Genomic DNA, 20,894 nt, shown 5'->3' with positions numbered 1-20,894 from the left:
TGGGACAGTAATATTGAAATTGGGTAAACTGTGTAAACTTACAAAACAAGAACATATATTACCATATAATTTGATTTGCTTACAATGTCCCCATACATGAAGAACAAATACATGTTCATAGTACTGTAGCACTCGATAGAATGAAGATATGCACTGATGATACTAACAAAGATGAGAGATGTATATAACTAATATACACAAGAATAACTTCGGTTACTATTATAGACACATACCACAATAAAAGGATGAAAGGATTGGGAGGGAATCAAGTATCTCTTCGAGTTTCTTCATCTTCTTCGACTCCTTGAGTCTCATCTAGCATGTTCATCAGCATTGTTATTTGATCTTGGAGCACTGAGTTCTCTCTCTCTACCTCTGCCCGCTTGCTTCGCTCTCGCAAGAGCTGGACTTGTAGGTGCTCCAGGCACTTTGCATCCTCCTCCAACTGCTCGTTGAGGCCATTGATTTCTCTATCCTGATCTCAACATTTCGCATGAACTTCCAAAATCAGCATATTTTTTCAAAGATGGGTTAATTGCCGAAAGGCCTCATGTATGGTCGCCAAATTGAATTTAGTACCTCTGTAGTTCTATTGTTGAAATAGACTACCCTTGAGCGAAAATTATTTCACCAGTTTCAGGGGTACTATCTGCAACGATAGAACTACACAGGCAGTAAGTTCAATTTCTGATAGTAGTGGGTCTATCCACAATTATCCCTTAAAGATATTAGTCAATTTTGTGGTTTTTTAAGGGTGCACATGGCCTTATAGCTGTTTGGTTGCTCAGAATCCAAAAATCTGGGTGAACTTGTTCAGAACTGCAGAATTCCAGAACATGCAGCTTGTTGAATATAGTCGGAAACCATAAAATGCAATTCATGTTCTTGGCTATTTGACTCTTGATGTTTTAACCATAAGAAGATGATTGAGCTTCCCCTTCTCATCTTGGAGGACAAGCATGTTATTCGTTCCATGCTTAAGTTCCATTATGGTAAGCTTTTAGAAGGAAATCCTGAATTTTAACGACGCACGGCAAAAGAAGTTTACCAGCAAATATCCAAATAGTTAATTCCCCCCAAATATTTAGAACTTAAACAAGTTGAATTGAGCGATTACGATCATTCATGTTAAAGCTACCTTCCACTACACAAGCTCCGAAATTGTGATGATGATTTAGAGTTATAGTTTTATATTCTTACATGCGCTTGCAGGTTGCGCGCCCTTTTCATGGGCCCAAACCTTTCTTTATAAATCTACTTTAAATTCATGGTTTGTAGAATTTCAACCCGGGTTACTCTCATACAATGTTAAAGTCTTTCCAACACACTAAAACTCTGAAGTTGTGGGGAGGGTCAACGGTTACAGATTTGCACTCTAACAATTCTGAACCTATTTGAGATGACTAGGAAGAAATAGTTTAAAGTTCATGACGTTGAGCTATAAAGACACAAAAGGTAAAAAGGATTCTTGGTGCAAATCAGCTTCATAGTACTGTGCCAGAACAAAAATGTCAAAAGTTACAGATAGCTAATTAGTTTACAACATACCTTTCTGTTCATCTCCTGGACAGCAATTCGACGCATGCTCTCAACAACATCAACATTTACTAGTTTCCTCCTTTTCCCAAGCAGCCAACCCTTGGGGTAGGACGTGGGGTCAAAGTCCGGTGGGGGCAGAAGGATTTCAGCCGGTGTACGGAGAGACCCGATCTTAATGGGCTCCAAGGGTTCGAAGAGGGCTTTACGGCGCTCAGAAATACCTGATTTTGGGTCCTCTTTTGTTTCATCGCCTTCAGCATCTTTCATAGTTGTATCATTAGAGGGCACTTTAAGGCTCTCTTCCTTCATTGTATTATCCAAGCTTCCCTCCTTTGCTACATCATTTAAACTCCCCTCCTTCACTGCATTATCCAAGCTGCCCCCTTTCATTGCATTATCTAAGCTCCGGCCAGCAGCTGGACGTTAAAGTTCAGTCGTTAACATTATAACTACTACAGTAATAATGAAAGCTTCTTTACTACAAAAATGAGTACTGCAACGCATTTTTCGTTTTTCAGGTTGTCGAATAGACCTATTTGTTGCACTCAATTTTAGCATCAAATTGGTTTTGAAGTCACATTGTACTCAATTTGGAACACATTTCAGATGACATTCTTTCAGCTGTTCTATGAGAATATACCAACTTGCCACTTTACGTTAGTGTCTGTTTAATTGAAACAAATGCAGGAACGTAGTCCTAAAATCACAGCTGTGAGCAAACAAATATTCATTTTTTTTCCCACTGCAGCTGCGCTACAGTTGCAACTGTAGCAAAACAGCTTGTGGCAAGAAAGTACATAAACTTGTCGCAACTGTGACAATGAGTCTATATAACATGCATATATAACATGCATCACATACATCAATCATATAAATGGTCTGTGAACGAAATAAACTTTGATGTTCGGAGGAAAATTCACATCGGAAGCGGATGGAAATTTATTTATCGTCCTTGCAACTATAATGGAAACAATTCCGACCCGGTTGAACCATTGTAATTGCCTTACAACTAGACATGCAACCAAATAAGTAGAGGAACAGCAATTGTTGAAAAAGGTTGGCTCTCATTTAAGTCTGATTGTACAATCATCTTCTTGTTTGTTTCTTATTGGTATGACAACATCAAATCACAACGGAGTTGTGACCTACTTGGGAGTGGAGTGACATCTTGATTCAGGACCTATATTGGAACATGTTGGCAAACGGTCAAAGTGGGTCGCAATCCACTTTACGGTGTTTGGCAAGTGAATTATTTTGGATTGTAATCCAGGATTATAACCTATGAAGTTTGACCGAGTAAAAGATAATTTCCCCCCTCGTGATTTCATAAATTCCCAAACCCATTTATCAAACCATTTCCTTTCTGGTCATTTTGACAACAATGACAGATCATAATCGACGCGTCCAAGCATGTCAAGTTTGAAAACGGATTATAACCTACTAAACTTACCAAACACTTGCCCAGGACTATAATCCAAGTGGTATTACAATCCATAATATTCTATTCCTTCATTTTACCTTCTCCTATTTTCTCTTAATTAATATCCCCCGAACATATTGCTTGGTCACATAAAATACCCAACTGAATTAGGTCACAAAACGATGGGAATAAATATAAAACTAGTTCTAATTGCACGTTGCCACATACATACATATATTAATAATAATAAAAAGAAACAAAAAAGGGGGAAATTGAATCCTAGGCTCAATAATAATAAGGGTAGGGCAGAAGACATCTTTGGGTCCCAGTTCATGCCGGTAAAGCTAAGCAACCACCTCTATCGGATCCCAGTTCCCTCACACAAAAACACCCTCCATCAATTTTCTTTTTTGCAAATCAAATCGATGATAATAAATAAACATGAATTAGGAGAGGGGGGGGGATACAAAAATTCAGAAGAAATCGATTCTCGAGAATTTTTTATTTTTTTTCTTTCTTCGTCACCTGATCGCTTGCGAGAGTTCCAGAAGATCCGCGGGGGCGAAGCCGGAGAGAATTCCATTCTTTAGATCCTAAAATTTCATCAAATTCGCAGGGGAAAAAAAGTGGGAAATTAGAATGGAGAAAGGAGAAGGAGAGGATAACCAAAGAGCCAAGATCTTTCACCTGAGCTCTTTTTTTCTTTATTCTTTTTTCTTTTTCCTCTTTTTTTTTTTTTTTTTTGAAAAATTTCGCTCCTTTTCGTCGGCCGAACTCCTGAGGGACGAAAGGGGTTTGTTTTAATATCGTCGGCGGGTTTGCGACAGCGCCGAGATGAGGTGAAGGGAGGGCGAACAAAACGATTAAAAGCTGCTCGTTGAAGTTGTTTCCGTCCACGCGATTAAAAGGCGAACCCAGTATTCCCCTTTCGAGGTTAATGGGACCCACCGCGTGGGACCCAGTGGGGGTGGAGGTTGATTTTACGCTGCGCACAGGACAGTACACCCCCGGCTCGTTCGGACAGAGATTTCGAGGTTGGTGTGCTTGTTTCTTTTTTGGGAAAATTGCTTGGAGCAACCAAAGAAAGTTGGGCTATGCATCCCCACCCCAGACCCAAAAACCATAACCAAAAAACCCTAAAATTGAAAAAGAAGTGTATGTAACCCCCAAATATTGTGTAAACCCACTGCCCAATAAATCTATTCCCAAATTACCCTTCCCAATTTAATATTCCCACACTACAGTACCTTTCTTCCTCCTTGAGCCTTTCCTCCTTGAGCTGACCCGAAGAACTCCCCCTCCCCAAACACGACAAGCCCTCGTCATCCTCCCCCTCCGCCTTCGCTTTTCGTCCGAGAAAAACCCCTCGCGCTCCCTCTCCCTCTCCCTCTTCTTCTTATTCTTCTTCAACCTCCAGATCTCGAACCCTCACTCAGAAACGATCTTCGCAGACGCCGCCGGCGACGCCGAGGAAGAAACATGTTTTGAAAATATTTTAAGGGATGAAAACGAAGACTTAGTTATTCTACAAACACCCCTCGAGATTTTGAGTTACGATTTTCTCTCAAAATATCACTGTCGTCAACGTCCAAGGCATCAACGAAAATGGAGGAGCTAAAGATCACAAAGCTAGACGATTGGCACCTTCACCTCCGCAATGGCGATATTCTCCAATTCGTCGCATCTCACAGATCCATTTTCTTCTTTTTTTTCCATTTTTTGGGATTTCTTTTTTAAATGGGAATAGGGTTTGATTTCTTGATTTCGTTCAGCGCGAGTGAATTTGGGAGGGCAATCGTGATGCCCAATCTGAAACCGCTGGTGACGACAACGGCTACGTCGGTGGCTTACAGAGAAAGAATTCTGAAAGCATTATCGCCGAGCTGCAGTTTTGATCCTCTATTGTTTGCGTCGAAAATTGTTGTATTCATTGCGATCGAATCTATTACAACTTTAGTCATTACAATAAACTCGAATAAAATAAAAAAGTTGATCTTTTTATAAGATCACCTTACACAATGAAAATAAAACAAGTTTATAACTTTATCAAACAAACGCAGGGAGATCGTTTATCGGTCTTCTGCTTGCGTGGGATCTTTGCCTGTGCCGGGGTTTATCCGTGGACCGCCTTAGATCTGGATCCGGTTGATGGAAAATTCGGCAGAGCTTCGTCTTCGCCGAGGAAGTATTTGATTTGAAGCGCTGAGATCGACCAAGCGAAATCAGGGCTTTGAGAAGGCAATGAGGCAGATGTGTGGGCTTAGATTGGGGAGGAGGAGGAAGAGGTTGAGAAGCCTTGATGGAATCTCTTCCAATGTGGTTATTAGTATAGTTAGTTTTGTGCAAATTTATCGTTTGGACGGTTAACAGAGTTCATCGGTTTGTAAAATTTGATAAGGAAATGGAAGTCAACTTGTTTACTTTTGCTATAAAATTCTGTTTGTCCTTCATATGACAAGCCATCTTAGAATTGCTCCAGGTGTCCTTTTATGGAAGTCAACTTGCTTATGTGACATATGATAGTTTCATGTGACATATGACGGTTTCATGTCACATATGCTGTTTTTATGTGACATTTATTGTTTATACGTGATATTTAGGTGTTGTATGTGATATTTGGTGTTGCTTGTGACATTTGGTGTTTATACGTGATATTTGGGTGTTATATGTGATATTTGAGTGTTGTATGTGATATTTGGGCGTTACTTGTGACATTTGTTGTTTATACGTGATATTTGGGTGTTTCTTGTGACATTTATTGTTTATATGTGATATTTGGGTGTTGTATGTGATATTTGGTTGTAATTTGTTGATAGTGAATGTGCTTATTTGTCATATGGCTGTAATTTGTTTATACGTGACAGATGGCTGTAATTTGTTGTATGTGATATTTAGATCTAATAGAGTCATTCCACATCCTCCTTCATCACCATCCCCTTATTCTTTTTTACCCACCAAGACCCAGGAATCAACAACCAGCAACTCGTTCTTCAAATACTCCGACACTCCTCTTTACCTTCAACTCAAACTCTCCCTTTTCACCATTCCACCCTTGCAACCGTGTGCAAAATCCCTGACGGATTGTGCCAAAATACTCCGACGCTCCTCTTTACCTTCAACTCAAACTCTCCCTTTTCATCATTTCATCCCTGCAACCGCGTGCAAAATCCCCGGCAGATTATGCCAAAATACTCCGACACTCCTCTTCACCGTAGCATATGTCACACAGAACACCAAAATATCACATAACAGCAGCATATGTCACATAACAACCATAATTTTGAGCTTTGAAATAATAAAGTAATAAGACCTTTTCACACTTTGATCTAAATAAATTTACATCAATACTTAGTACCCAAACATAGATAAACATGCCAAAGATAAACCAAATCAAATCCAATTATTCAAACACTTCCAAAATATTTGCAGGACAATCCACTTTTAGACCTTCCCCTCTTCCAAGTAGTAGAAATAGAAGAAGAAGAATCAACACCAGGTTTCAATTTTAAATCATCACATTATAGTTACATGTGTTTGTCTAATACTTCCACTCAATCAATGGCACATTATTACCCCCAAAGTACAAAAGATATACTGGATCACCAATATCTAACTTCAATCGTAACTTCTTCCATTCACCACATTCGCATATTATTTGAGCAGCAAGTCCTGCTCCTAACATCTCAGACTCCCTTTGCAAGGCTTCAATATTCATTGTCTCCCTTCCCTCTAGGATCGCCTTGATGAAAAATATGCATGTATGCCACAATCATACCTGTAAAAATATCACATAACACTTAAACTGCAGCATATATAACTGGTAATGAGAATATATCATACAGAATGTAAAAAATATCACATAACAGCAGCATATGTCACATAGAATACCAAAATATCACATAACAGCAACATATGTCATACAGAATACCAAGGTCCGCCAGGATGCAGTCCTCACGTGTCACCCCCTGCATCTTGCTGCTGCTACTCCTCTTTCTGAGGGCCTACAGTTTCTCACATCACGTGGGGGTTTTGCACGCCCCGCGCTCACCTGTGACCAAAACAATAAGCTTATTAACCTCGTCCGAAAGACAAAAGGACTGGATTAAACTTCTCAATTTTAATACTATTTGTAGCCTAAACTTCTGACTGTGATAAATTAACCCCAATCCGAAAGTCAAAAAAAAGTACAAGATTAAACTTCTTAATTTTTAAATTAAGAGGGGTTTTCCATTAACCACTAATTGACATCCTAATCAATATTCGGGCACCTCCATGTTTGGAGCACCATGTTTAGTATGAAAGAAATATTATCAAAGCAATTAAGCTGAGACATCAGTAAATTCTCATTTTAATTAATGAGCTTAATTGGTAACGATGTTCGGTGAGTGATTAAAAATTGGCTTGACAGAACGAATATTCTTTTACTTTCAGATTCCTCAACGCTGGAATCTTCAACTCCGGCAAAGACACCGGCAACACTCTGCCCACCTCGGCCACTCGAGCCGCCATGCTCGTCCGCATCAACACCCTCCTGCAAGGATACTCCGGCATCCGCTTCGAGATCCTCGAAGCCATCACCTCCTTCCTCAACACCAACATCACCCCCTGCCTCCCTCTCAGAGGAACCATCTCATCCTCCGGCGACCTTGTTCCTCTCTCCTACATCGCCGGAATGCTCACTGGACATCCGAACTCTAAAGGAATCAGCCCTGACGGCTCCCATATCGACGCTGGCATAGGAGAGAGAACGAGGAGACGGTGGTGTTGGAGTGGAGGTTGCGACGTCGGCGTTGGTGGGGGAGGGGGGGCGGTGGTGGGGAGGGGAGGGCTTGGGCCAGATTAGGAGGAGGAAAGAGATTGGGTTTTAAATGGGAAAGAAAAAGGGTAATTTGGGAATGTTTTCTTGGACAGTGGGTTTTAGGGCTTGGTTGCACTTCCTTTTCAATTTTAGGGCTTTTTGGTTATGGTTTTTGGGTCTGGGGTGGGGATGCCTAGCCCAATTTTCTTTGGTTCCTCCAAGCAATTTTCCCTTCTTTTTTTAGTTACTGCTCGGCCTTCGGGATATCCGGATTCGAATCGAATAGTCCGGCCCCAAATTACTGTGGATGTTCAACTCAGTTGTTTCTGTTTGCCCAAGTGGGAAAAAAAACAACTTTTTAAAAAAGCTTCTTGATTTTATTTTTTTATCAAGAAAATTTGTGTCAATGCCTCAAAAATGAAAAGCACAAGTTTTCAAAACAGACTCAGCATAAGTTTTAATTTTTAAAACCGACTAGCTTTTTTTTAATACAAAAATCGACCCACTTTTTACCACGTCAGCTTAATCCCATTCATAAACAGTCGGGGTTGACAAACCCGACTGTTTAGGAGGTTGTTAAACCCTAATTAGAAGCTTTAAACCCGATTTTTTATGTTCTAAATAGTCGGAGTTGGCAACCCCGACTAACTAGAAAATAAGATTAAGCTGACGTGGCAAAAAAATGGGTCAATTTTTGTAAAAAAAAAATGAGTTGATTTTGAAAATTAAAGGTTGGTTTGAGTCTGTTTTGAAAATTTCTTCAAAATGAAAACTTCGTCCCCCGGACCCCCGTATTTTCTCCTAATTAACCCTCATCCTCTCTCTTTTCATCTTCCCCTCGGACCCTGTCTTCTACCCCTCCCTCATCCCCACTAATTCGACAAGTTCTCCTCTGATTTTGCCGTCATCTTCTCCTCTCTCGACCACCTCCCCTCCTCTCTCGCCTCCATCCTCAACTTGGTTTTTTTTGGAGATTGCTTGTAAAGTATTTGATGAAATGCGAAAGAGAGATGTGTGAGGTCCCTGTAAGTTTAATACTTTGATTTGAAAACAATATTCAGTTTTTAATTGCCTTCTTTAAAGGGAAAAAATTTTCAATTTTATGTGTGATTGAGCAGTAGGTCTACTACTACCAATCGACTACTGTAAAGAAACCTTAAAATTAAGCTAGAATGGATGCAGGATACATATTGGCATGTTTTGATATTAGTAAATAGGTTAGATGCAATATGTATACAGCTGAAATTACGTTATTAATGCACGAAGGTTGTTTGAGACCAATACCTACTCTTGACGCTCCAATTCTCTCTTCACTCGATTGTCTGTCTATGCGACCGACAGTCCGAACACCTGCAACGCAAGCCTCCAAGTTACATGACAACCCTTCATATTAATTCCTCGTATTGACGAAGCGTTACCTAAATCTATTCGATTCCTGACCAAGGCTAAAAGTAAAGGCAAACTCAAAAAAATTACAAATTACTAACATGAACAATATATCAGCTCAGTGGCGGACCCATGCCTGTTCACACTGGTTCAGTTGAACCACCTGATTTATAAAGTATGCTACTGATGTTTATCAATATGGAGTAGCATTTGTCTTTAAAACTAGCTACTGCTTGTTTTGTTGCAAACTTGCAATATTATTTATCAATATGAAAGAGTATCATTTTGTCTTTAAAGTTAGCTGCAGATTGTCTTTTTACAGGATTTAGTAGAATTTTTTTTCAGAAGGTGATAGTGTTTGGGAATATTTTGAACCAGCGCCGTTAAGGCTGTAGATCCGCCACTGTATCAGCTTTATGCCAGAATCTCAGAAGGAGAATCAATATAGAAACAACTGCAACCCAGTGCCAAAAGAGATATTCACTCGGCAAAGCAAATAAATTTGGGCAACTCGCTGAAATCTTCCAAAATTGAGCTCTGTAAAGAGTAATGTTAGCTGTAGGAACTGTACAATGGCGCTTAATTTGGGCAACTCTTCTTCTTTTTCTCTAAGTCTGGTATCAGAATCCTGTACAGTCTTTATCAAGGTGTACAAAATGCCAAAAGAAGTTTTGAGTACTCTTCAACAAAAAGGTCTGGGAGAGGTTCAGCCTCCTTGTGGTGGTGCAACTTCTAGGCAGCGGACACATGGGGGTTCCACAGGACCAAAAAGGTCTCGGAGACAGCTGTCGTGATAAGAATGGCTGCATGGAAGGACTGCAGAGAAAGGAAGCTCATCGGGTCGGGCGCCGGAGTTTTTCGCCATGAATGCCAAATCAATCCCACATAGCTGGCACCTCTCTCCTAGGGGCAGAAGAGGAGTTGATTCTTGTTGAGGTCCTGAAACACAAAGTTCTTAGGAACTCTTGATAAGCATAAATAAAAGGGTTAGTTGCACACCGACCCCCTGTAGCATCATCGTTTTGAACTAACTACCCCTGTAGTTTTATTGTTGCAAATAGACCCTCTGAGTTAAAAAAAAATTTACCCTTTCACCCTCAGAGGAGAGTTTTTTCCCCCTTTCGTTTGGCAAACATAGAGCTAGAGTAGTAGTAACCTCAAAAACAGAGGTACTATAGAGGGTCTACTGCAATTAACCCATAAAAGACAGTTCAATTGCAGATACTTGTATTATAGGGGTCTGTCAGGTATTATCCCCAAAATTTTATGAACATCACCTCCTCATGCCCAAACGGTGTTATCTCTCTGTAATCTGTATCTATCATGTGACTCTCACGTGACATCAACGTGTTCAGAGAGAACACCTGGTATTTCACTGTTCTGCAGAGAGACCCCTGTTCTCTTATAAATGTTTGAACATGCACCTCTTTAGTACAGAGATAGACAACAGGAAAGACAACTCCTTTTGGACATCAAGGAATCAAACTGCTTATAGAAAACCTTAGGGATAATAAATGGCTAACCTCCTTCAGTACAGTGTCTACAGTTAACTCCAAATCAAAAGAAAATAAAAAAGAATATATTAAGTAGTTCCAGTTCATCATGGTGGGAATTCATGGTAGTTGCTTGATTGGTTAAGGTGGTTTCTTATCTCCGTAGAAAGTTAACAAATACGAGGTGGGAGATAACAGAAGATGATATGGTAAACAAGTTCCCCTTCGTTATTCAATAGTCAAGACTTATATTTTATTTATTATTTTTTTGATAGATATGCAAGACTTATATTGATTACGAAGATAGTAAAACTGCAAGAACAATGCAGATTTTCTTGCAAATTTCTTCTGTTTAATATCCACACGTCCTAAGAGCACAGGTAGCAGTATGAGTGAATTGTTATGCCAATGGTCATATAATCAACAGGGTGCATCAGTAGGTAAGCAAGAATACCAGGATGGTCAGTACTTTATATAGCATCTTAGGAGGTGGTCCATAATTGACAGGGTGCATCAAAAGGTAAGTCATCATCATTATTCATTTAAAATTAATCAAATCTAATAAGATTAAATCAAAGATTCTTCATTACAAAGATGAGGATGAAGTGAAGAAATCACATTGGTACAAGAAATATCTGACACTGATACCTCCATGAACAGAAGATCTCAGGTAAATGTAAAGTAGTGTAAAAGCTCTAAAGTTTCTTACTGCCAGTTCACAGTTATAACGTTTGCAGACTACAAACATCTAAAGATGTTATCAGATTGGGAATGAGACAAGAAAGACATACCGGGAACTTTGATATGACACATCTGTGTCTGCTGCGAAGAGCGCGGCACAGGCTGTTTAAGGCTGGCAGTTTTTGCAGCATCTATCTCACTGAGGTCCTTATTTATTGGGACATTGTTTGATTGTATGGTACCTCCAGTTTGGATTTTCTTGGGCAGTGATTTACTGATATCAGCACCAGATTGAGGTGCAGCATTGCTACTCGCACTTCTGCCTGCAATGAGAAAATAAGATTGAGGTCCATGATAGGAAATCTTAAATGAGATGATAGATGGTATTGTCATAGATAAAATCCACACCTTGAGCGGGAACATTGGGAGCAGACATGGTGGGTTTGCTTGCTGCTGGTCGGACTGCTATCTCTTTCTCTTTGCCTGAAGAAGTGGAATTCTTTTCGAATTGGTTGATTCTGGAAGCAACTTTGCCTGAAGGCGGAACTGATGGATCCATATCCTTATTAGACAGGGAGGAAAGTCTTCGGGAATTCAGGTTAACAGGGTTCGGGCTTGAAGAGGCTACGCCGGAAAGATTAATTCTTTTGGTAGCAGTTACTGAAGTTTGTTTCACTGCAGCAGCATTACCTGCAGTATCAGCTTGCATGGCAGCACTGGTGCCTGCAATAACAGAAATCAGGAAGGAATCCATAAGGGAAGCATGGATGAAAAGATTTTGGAGAAATGATAGATGTGAAGTAACAAAAAGTAGTTCAGCAGTCGTTCAGAGAAAATTTAAGACTTTGCACTGAAACATGTACACTTAGTCTTGTATGTTACTTCTCCAAATTTGACTTTGGATAAAGAAAGGAGCGATACGCTAAAGACTAATTGTTGGCATCAACAGTAGGCATTCACCCTAAACTTTTGGATAACGGCTTTGTTGTTGTAGCAACAGAGGAATCATCAAACAAGGATGACTAGCAATTGTTTTCTTAAATAGTAGTAGGCATGGCTGTTTGAACTATAAATTAGAACTTGGTGGTTTTTAATTCGTTACGTAATATTAATGGTCCAGTTATACTCTACACCTAGGTTCTTGCAGTAGGCATCAAGAATCAAGGCACAAATTGATGTCCAACATATTATTATTCCACAATTAGTTCAACATTTAACAGATAAATTAGCCATATATGAAGAATCAGGGTGATGAAATATAAAAGATATACCTATAACTATGGTAACAATTAATAAATAATCATGAGAAAATATGTTAAATGTGATCGATCACCACTTCAAAAACAATCCATGACTAACATGCTTTCTTCTTAAAGTTGATGAGTTAACTTGAAAAGGTAAAATAAAGTTTGTCACTAATGTTATTAATGTGCAATGCACAATGTGGGACGCAAAGTTCCTTTACGCGCAAACGCACAAGGCACAATGCGATGCACGCGCCCTAGTGATGTGATTCGCACACCACACACATAATTATTCAAGATAGATAATCAAGCATGAAAGATATGTTTATGAATTTTCAAGCAAATACATATGTCAAGATAAATAGTATCTACTATTGAATCACAAAATAAGATAATAATTCATACGAACACACCAAGCATAGTCGTAAAGTTCATAATTTTCCAAATCAAAAGTCAAATCAAGAGTAATATCGAAGAAAAATCAAGTAGGAGACAAGAACAAGTGCGGATCCTCAATTGGGCTAGTAAAATGGCCTAATGGTTTATTTTTCTTTTTGGGATATGAACTATCAGGCACAAAGATCCGGTTCAAATGTTAAAGAAAAGAAATATATACAAGGCTATGCCTCGCGTGCGCCCTGTGCAAAGCACCCTCACATATGGCGCTTGCACAGTGAAAAAAGGAGCTGTCACATCAAATGCGGGGCACTGTGCCACCTCCCCACATCACCAGGGTGCATGAGATGCGGCACACGCCTTTGATAACACTGACGGTCACATAAAGATATGTGGATCTTTTCAATAAAATCATGATTGTTTATCCATATATATGTAGGAAATCCCAGAAGGAAAAAAATCTTCATAGAGATTCCAATATGGGTCAGAGAGATCAAAAGTGGGAAATCCATACATATAATGTAAAAACTTTAAATTCCTGATGCAGAATTCACTCTCCTCCGAAAGCTCCCACTGTACGGAATATTATGAAATGTGCATGTAGACAAGAAAACTGGACCTACTTTCATGGTTGTTCTGGCGAGTCATACATGGTTGCAGCTTCAAAGAGGACACAGACTTCTCAAGTTGCTGAGTTCTAGGGCCATTATTCCCAAGAGGGTCTTTATTTTTCAAGTCGGCACATGTTTCAGCAGTATTTTGGTCTGAACTCTTGTTGGGCAGTAACTTGTGGGGGCCAGCATTTGTTTGGGGAACAGAAGTAGACCTTGAAGCACTGGGTTTTCCTGCAATAGTAAAGAACATCACTGCAGTTATGATTTTGAAACAACATTCAAAGATCTGGATAAGACTACAAGCTAGTACTGAGCAAACAAAAGACCTTCAGCATCACATTTTGAAGTCCTTGTAAGTGGCGCAAATGTTGACCCCTTGTCATTACCAGATAGAGTGGAAGTGCCTCGAGAACCATGAGCAAGAGTTTTAAGACCTGACGCCTGAGCACTAGTAGAGCAAACATCAGTAACTGGAGATTGGTTTGTACGACAACCAATGGCTGCGGGAGCTGGCTGGAGAGTTGTTGCTGTGCCAGCTGAGTCGGGTTGGGCAGAAGAGCCAAGGCCTGCAAACCATGATAGTTTAAGGAATAAATCCGGAGGAGAATTCATGGAATTCTCTTTTCCGATGTACCAGATGTTTATATTGTATATTTTGAATCTCCCTAGATCACCTAAAATAAGTTCATGACATATATCTCCTGTTTTTTTTTCGTTTTCTTATTTCAAAAATCCCACAAGACTCAAAAATCTCAGGCCATCCGTTAATCCCAACATGTTTCATACAAGCTGATAAACCTTTAACGAAGTTACATCTAGAGAATTATGATTCCTCTTCCTGTACAAAGCACAAAGTCAATCAACTGTGTCAAAACATATTTATCAGGTCACATGAAATTTCAGCTTGATATATTTTATGCGTTGTTGAAAAACCCACTTGAATTTTCGGCCTGGATGTTATGCATTGTTAAAAAGAACCCGCCAAATATAATCTGACCTACAATACAAGTCACATGAATTTTCAGCCTGGATATATTTTATTTTTATGTTATCGAATATGTTTAGATATAGGACATTCTTAAGCACCAAAAATAATAAATTTGTTACCAACAATATTGAAAATCTGATTTCTTAAACTAATGTACTATGAATAGTCAATTTCTCCCTTGAACGTGTGCAACTAAATCAATCTCCTAAAATCAACCATCATAAAATCATGATTCATAATAATGCATCGCATCTTCTTATCGACATCTTGAAACTCGTAAAAGATATAATTATAGATGATCTATCAGATCTAGGAGCAATTCCTAGAAGGACATCCCCTGTTTCATCGTCAATAAAGATTCAAGATTTCAATTATCCAAACCTTCATACAACTCTTCCATAAAACATATCAAATAAAGCATATCTCTGTTACTAAAGATCTCAAGGTTAAAAAAGGGATCGGCATTTTCTTCTACTAATGATAATTCTTGCTCAAAGAACATCCTTCCTATCTGATTATGTTCTCCTTGCATCTGCAAAACATGCTTGACTTTGTCGTTCCATCCAACCAAGTCAACTTTGACCTTCGCCGCCTTACTTTCTCCTTCTGAGTAATAAATCCCAACTGCATACCATAATGCCTCCAAGAATTTTTCCTTTGCAGAATGTTTATCTTGATTTCTCTTACGATCAGCTTCTCACTTTTTATCATATTTCCAGACTGACAACTAGCCTTCCTTAAATATCTTTCTAGTGAAACTTTCATAAATCTAACATTTAGAAAAGCTTAACTTAACCAGAAGCTCCTTCCACCATTTTCTGCAAGTTTCTGGAGAAACTTCCTCCAAACATAATGAATATTTTTTAACATCAACCATCAACCATCAACCAGTTTTCTCAATTCCCAGAACATGTAGAACATAACAAAATTGATTAGTTATCCCTGAAACAGAAATTAAAGAGGACAAAATAATTTCATTCTGAAGTGTATGTGTGTGTACATACACATGCCAACGTTGATGGAAAATCTCTTTTATGTGACCAAGGAAATTGTCTGCTACTTCTTGTGACATCAACTTCCTCTTCTGATAACAATATTAACTCAAGCTCCCTGATAATATTATTGCATCCTTCAATCCATGAATAACTAAAAGTCCTTGGAAATTCAATCTAAACCTTCTTATGTCATCACAAAAGTTTCATCTTCTAGGTCCGTCATTTGATGATATGACCAGATAAGAGAACATGAAAAAACTCTTAATTATGCAAGGCAAAATATCACACAGTAATTTCCATCTTAAGACAATTTTATTCCTTTTCCAATCATTCAATTATCTTCCAGATGGATCACTTAATTGATCAATCCAATCTGAAGTAAAAAATTGCCTCCAGTCAAATCCTAATTTGATTAGGATCATAAAGCTTTGACAATTGACAAAACAAATATCCACTTTAATATTTCTTAGAAAAATAACATAACTTTTTGTCATGTTCCAAGGGGTTGCTCACGATATATATTCCATTGATAACAAAGTCACAAGCTAGTTCAACCAGCAAAATGTTCATTAGCCTGTTCCCTATCAACCCTCAGATGTACTCTACAAGTCACTCAACATTGTCAACAATTGACTTTTGAGGGATACTTAGATCCAACAATAGTGTTAATGAATCAAGTTCTCCATCCCTAACGAATAAAAACAATTCTATTCCATAAGGATCCTAAAGTAGTAATAGGAGACTAACCTCGCTGATAAGTCCGAGAGGATTTAGAAGCATTCAGCTCCAAGGACTGGACCTTCTTCAGATTCATTGCACGCTCCATAATCGACTCTTTGCCTTTGGCTTTCTGCCTGGCGCTCCTCCGAACCACCTGTGGTTCCTCCATACTCTCTTCTCTTTTTCTCTTAGGTAAGCATTGAGGGGAGTTGGACATAGCTTACCCAACAAAGTCTCTTTCAAATATCAGACGGCCCAACAGATAGAAATCTAAGCCAAAGGAACTACAAGAAAAAGATTATTCACTATTTCAATAGATCTGATGTTTTGTTTATGATGAATCTACTCATCTATTAACATAAGCTATTTACCCAACATAACTTAGGTGGTCATCCAGGGAAGAAGTTTTAGTTGAGCATGGCAGAAAAGGGAATGTTTAGTTTTCCATATTATTCAGTGCTAAACATTAGAAAACTGGTTGATGAAATTCAAAATGTAACCTAATGTTAAGAACTTGACTAATTTCTTGTGGAGAAGTGTTCTCTCAAGTTTCTTTAAGACAAGGAAAATAATTCAGGAAAAGAACATATAATCTTGGACTGAAGAAGCTTATTTTGCAAGTAAGATTCACAAGTTATAGATCAACACGTGGGATACATGGAAAGGATGAGTCAAACCGGTTTTGTATTAGTCTATTAGGTAGCTCCAGGTTGCTACTTCAACCTGAGAACGTTTAGTTTCCTTTCTTACTAAGATCTCTTTCTGCATATCATGTGAATCATTGAAAGGGGCAAGCACATGTTGTGGAAACCAAATTAGTTCCATTAGTAATCTAAAAGCCAATATACAAGGTGGAAGGATGTCAAGTCTTTGCAGAGGCAACACCCTCATAACCTCAACTAGATCAAAATACACGAGCTGAAAAGATAATGGTGAATTGCAAATACAGCAGAGGGAAAGTTCAATGCATGCCAAGATTGCATGATCTTCTGTGACTGTTCCAAAAATAGCAAGAGCATGTAAAAGGTCCTTTTATTGCTTAAAAAAGCTAGCAAAGAACATAGCATATTGATGTGATATATTTCCAAGACGCAAGGCGATACGCATAGAGGCATGCTACTTCATGATGTGTATGCAATAAAATTTTCATGGCCTTTTCAGATGGTATGAAGGCTGACAGAAAACTCCCAAGTAGTTAAGAGAGAAAATGAAGTATGAAACCTTGAAGCCAGATCCTCCTCCTTAGAGCAAAGAGATTGTAAAAACTAGATTGTTACTTAAACCCAACTGACAAAGGACTAACAAAAGGACCAAGATAGACAAATGTAGAGTCAATAAATTTGTGATGATTGGACTAGAGGTTGAGGCAAATTTTCTTTTTTGGAAAAGTTAATAGTGAGTTAGCTCAAATCAGCATAATCTTTGAAATTTCTCACAGAGGAGTAAGAGAAACAGTTGAGTGGCTGGATGCAATGTCCAAGAATCTAACAAGAAAACGATGAGATTAATTGCATAACATCATGAACCACAGGATTTTGTATAATTCAAATAAATATTGTAAGCATATCTTCTTTTTGTTTTTTGTATTTCCTATACTTTCCCTCTTTATCAGGAGAATCGTCATTAATGTTCTTCCATATTCTTCATCGCTAAGAAACCATATGGCATAGATCTGGTATAGAACTTATAATCAGCTGGATCCGGGGAAAGATCCCCATTACGTTGACAGTAAAATTTGAGGTAGTTCATATGAATATAAATATGATGTGGAGATTTTTCATAAAGTAGTAGGAATGATAATGTTATGACGGATAGACACTAGGATGTAGGATAAAAAATTGTGTGTGTAAGGAGGTTAGAGCTGCATCTACTGAGAATAAAACGAGGAGAAATCGATTGAGATGGTTTGGCTACATGCAACAGAGGCCGTAAAATACACCTCCTTAGAGGTAGCAATGAGGAAATCGTACTTGATGATAGAGAAAAAAAAAATACACCTCTTAGGAGGGGTGATAAGCTTACATATGAAGGAGCAAAAACGACTACAAAGAAACCTAAGATAACTTGGTTCGAAGCAATTAAGAAGGTAAGGGTAAGCAAAAACGACTAAATAGAACTGAATGGAAAATTAGGGTTCATGAAGCCAACCCCAAAGTTTAAAATAAAGGCTTTGTTGTAGTTGTTTTGAAAATTCCCCATAAAGATACTATTTTAAAAAACAAAGCCCTTCTCTAAGAATAGAAAAACCCCATTTTTGGCAATAGATTAACAACCGGGTACAACTGCAATCCACATCAAACCCCCCCAGAACCCTAGAAAGCACCTAAAATAATAGTAAATTGATGATTAAAAAAAAGAGAGTACTGATTTAAAAGAAAACACAGATTTGAGCATAACAAGACAGAGAGTTACAGAATTTGCAAAACTTCCTAAACCAACCCCATTATAAAAAATAAATTAAAGAAACCCTTTGCTATATTAACGTAAACAATCACAAAAAGATAACTAGTTAGCAAGCTAAAATCTTTAATTTAAACGAGAAACCCCTAAATTAAAAAAACCCATCAAGCTCCACGACAAAGTTTTATCAGTGTAGTCACTATTCAACCTTTTAAGAAACCCATTTACATTAACATTAGCAATCAGCTAAAAGATCACTGGTTAACAAGTCAACATGTTTATATTCAACCGGAGAAAGGCAAAAAAAAAAAAAAAACAACCTGAGACTAAACGACCATCAAGCTTCACGGTCAATTTTCATCCACAACCCCAGATTTATTTAAACCCTCAAAAACCCTAACAAAAAAAAAAACTCTATAAAAGTACTAATCAAGAACCTAAGAAAACGAACAACGGTGAACAGGTACAATGCAGTGGAATCGGAATTGGTACCGGGATCAAACAACGGCCTTCGAGTTCTTGGAAGCTTCAAGAGATCAACGAGAAATGACATGAGCAAATTGGGATTAAAAAAAAGGAAAAAAAAAGTTCTTCTTCTTCTCCTTCTTCTCTCTCTCTCTCTCTCTCTGTGTGTAATTGAGGGGAGAAGAGCGAAGGGGTTTGGTTGGGGTTGGAGGATTATATATAGGCTACTGTAGGGCCCAGTGGAACTGCGGCGGTCTGTTTCTGTTCGTGCATATGATGGTTATTTATTGATCATGTTGTTGATTTTAATAGGTAGGGATTAGTTGTTTAAGTTGATGATTAGGCACTACCCACCTTAAATTTCACAAAACTCCCCTGAACTTTGGGGGGTGTTGCCCATGATTCCCGTGAGCCTCGTTTATCACAGGTAACCCCCCTCCCAAAATTATAATTATAATAGTGACGGCAATCATCTACCTTTAGGGTGTCTCACAAAACCCTTCTGAATCTCGAACTCTTCTTAACACGCCCCCTACATGTAATTTGCGAATAACTAAAACTTTCTAAAGGTTCTCATTTGTCGGTTAGAGGCAGCATGGCCCCCTCTAGTAAAATTTGGATTGTTCCGTTGAATGAAACTGTAGTTATTCACAAATTACACGTAGGGCAAACAAGTTGTGCGAGATACCCCGCCGACGTTCTAAAAGAAAATCAAACTTCGTGAGGATTATGAGCAACACCTCCAATGTTCAAGGGGGTTATGTGAAATACAACATACAAATACGTAATAATTCTATTGCTGATGATGGTGACATTCATTCTCCTAGTCACATCTCAACGGATCAGGTTTCACCCTTCATGTCAGCTTATTTTATAAAATATAAGTTGCTTGTTCCGGAATGAATTGATTCCATGTCTTCATGTATACGATGAGTCCTCTCAACCAGACAACTCGAATTCATGACCTACATCCTTCCGTCTCATTAAGTACATCAATAAATCAATACGTAAATAAATTTAGAATATCAATCGAATTACTTTAACATTTCAATTTTAAAGACAACATAACATGCATCCATCCTCTGAATAAGAAAGTAATATGCAGGAATCAGAACCCAGTATAAACCCTCAATCTGCAGGGGGGAAAAAAACTCAAAGCGCTGAGGTTAAGTTACACAGCCAAGTTCTTCGAGAAAAAGAAAGCACAAAACAAAAGTCAGCAGCATTTAAACTTACGTTAAAAGTACAGCCAAATAAAGTACTTAGCTTTATCATAACTCAAATGCCCATAGCATGAGATACTACAAAGGAGAAGCAGCCTACAAGCTATGAAGCACGGACACGCATAACATGAAGCCGTGTCGTGTCCGTGTCGGACACACGTGTCGAAAACACGTATCCTATGTATTTTTTAGGATTTGCCTCGTGTCGGCGTGTCGGATGGCCGTGTCGAATCCGTGTCCGTGCTACATAACCTACAAGCCGTGGCAAAGATGATTTACCTCCTCCAGCAGCTAATATATCGTTGCTGAAAAAAAGCTGATACCTTGTAAAGTTTTTCGTAAGTTCGGTAAAAACCAAATGTGCCTGAAAAATCATTACAACTATTTCTCTTTAGGACACATATTCTCTACTCAAAATGCAAACAGTTCCTAGCATTCATGGGGATCGTGTCGTGTCCGTGTCGGACACACGTGTCGAAAACACGTATCCTATGTATTTTTTAGGATTTGCCTCGTGTCGGCGTGTCGGATG

General features: G+C 38.6%; 2 protein-coding genes across 3 annotated transcripts; both read right to left on the bottom strand.

The window, feature by feature from the left end:
- LOC109844449 (protein HEADING DATE REPRESSOR 1) lies at positions 34 to 3,759 on the bottom strand. Its single transcript, XM_020413526.1, has 4 exons — positions 3,647 to 3,759; positions 3,485 to 3,552; positions 1,549 to 1,955; positions 34 to 475 (listed from the first exon to the last, which is right to left on the bottom strand). The coding sequence occupies exons 2-4, from the start codon at positions 3,540 to 3,542 to the stop codon at positions 266 to 268; spliced, it is 675 nt and encodes a 224-aa protein (XP_020269115.1). The 5' UTR covers positions 3,543 to 3,552; positions 3,647 to 3,759; the 3' UTR covers positions 34 to 265.
- On the bottom strand, positions 9,608 to 19,324 carry LOC109844251. 2 transcript variants are annotated; one of them, XM_020413240.1, is made up of 7 exons: positions 19,167 to 19,249; positions 16,302 to 16,558; positions 13,898 to 14,137; positions 13,581 to 13,802; positions 11,726 to 12,040; positions 11,428 to 11,640; positions 9,610 to 10,082 (listed from the first exon to the last, which is right to left on the bottom strand). In XM_020413240.1, exons 2-7 carry the CDS (start codon positions 16,489 to 16,491, stop codon positions 9,850 to 9,852), a joined length of 1,413 nt encoding a protein of 470 aa, XP_020268829.1. In that variant the 5' UTR covers positions 16,492 to 16,558; positions 19,167 to 19,249; the 3' UTR covers positions 9,610 to 9,849. The 2 variants fall into 2 exon arrangements, with proteins under 2 accessions (XP_020268896.1, XP_020268829.1); XM_020413307.1 differs by lacking the exon at positions 16,302 to 16,558 and having other exon boundaries at positions 9,608 to 10,082; positions 19,167 to 19,324.

This window comes from Asparagus officinalis, chromosome 1, assembly GCF_001876935.1.
Source record: "Asparagus officinalis chromosome 1, Aspof.V1, whole genome shotgun sequence".
Lineage (NCBI taxonomy): Eukaryota > Viridiplantae > Streptophyta > Magnoliopsida > Asparagales > Asparagaceae > Asparagus > Asparagus officinalis.
Note: the sequence above shows the minus strand (reverse complement) of the source record. Positions and strands in the feature narration are given on the sequence as shown.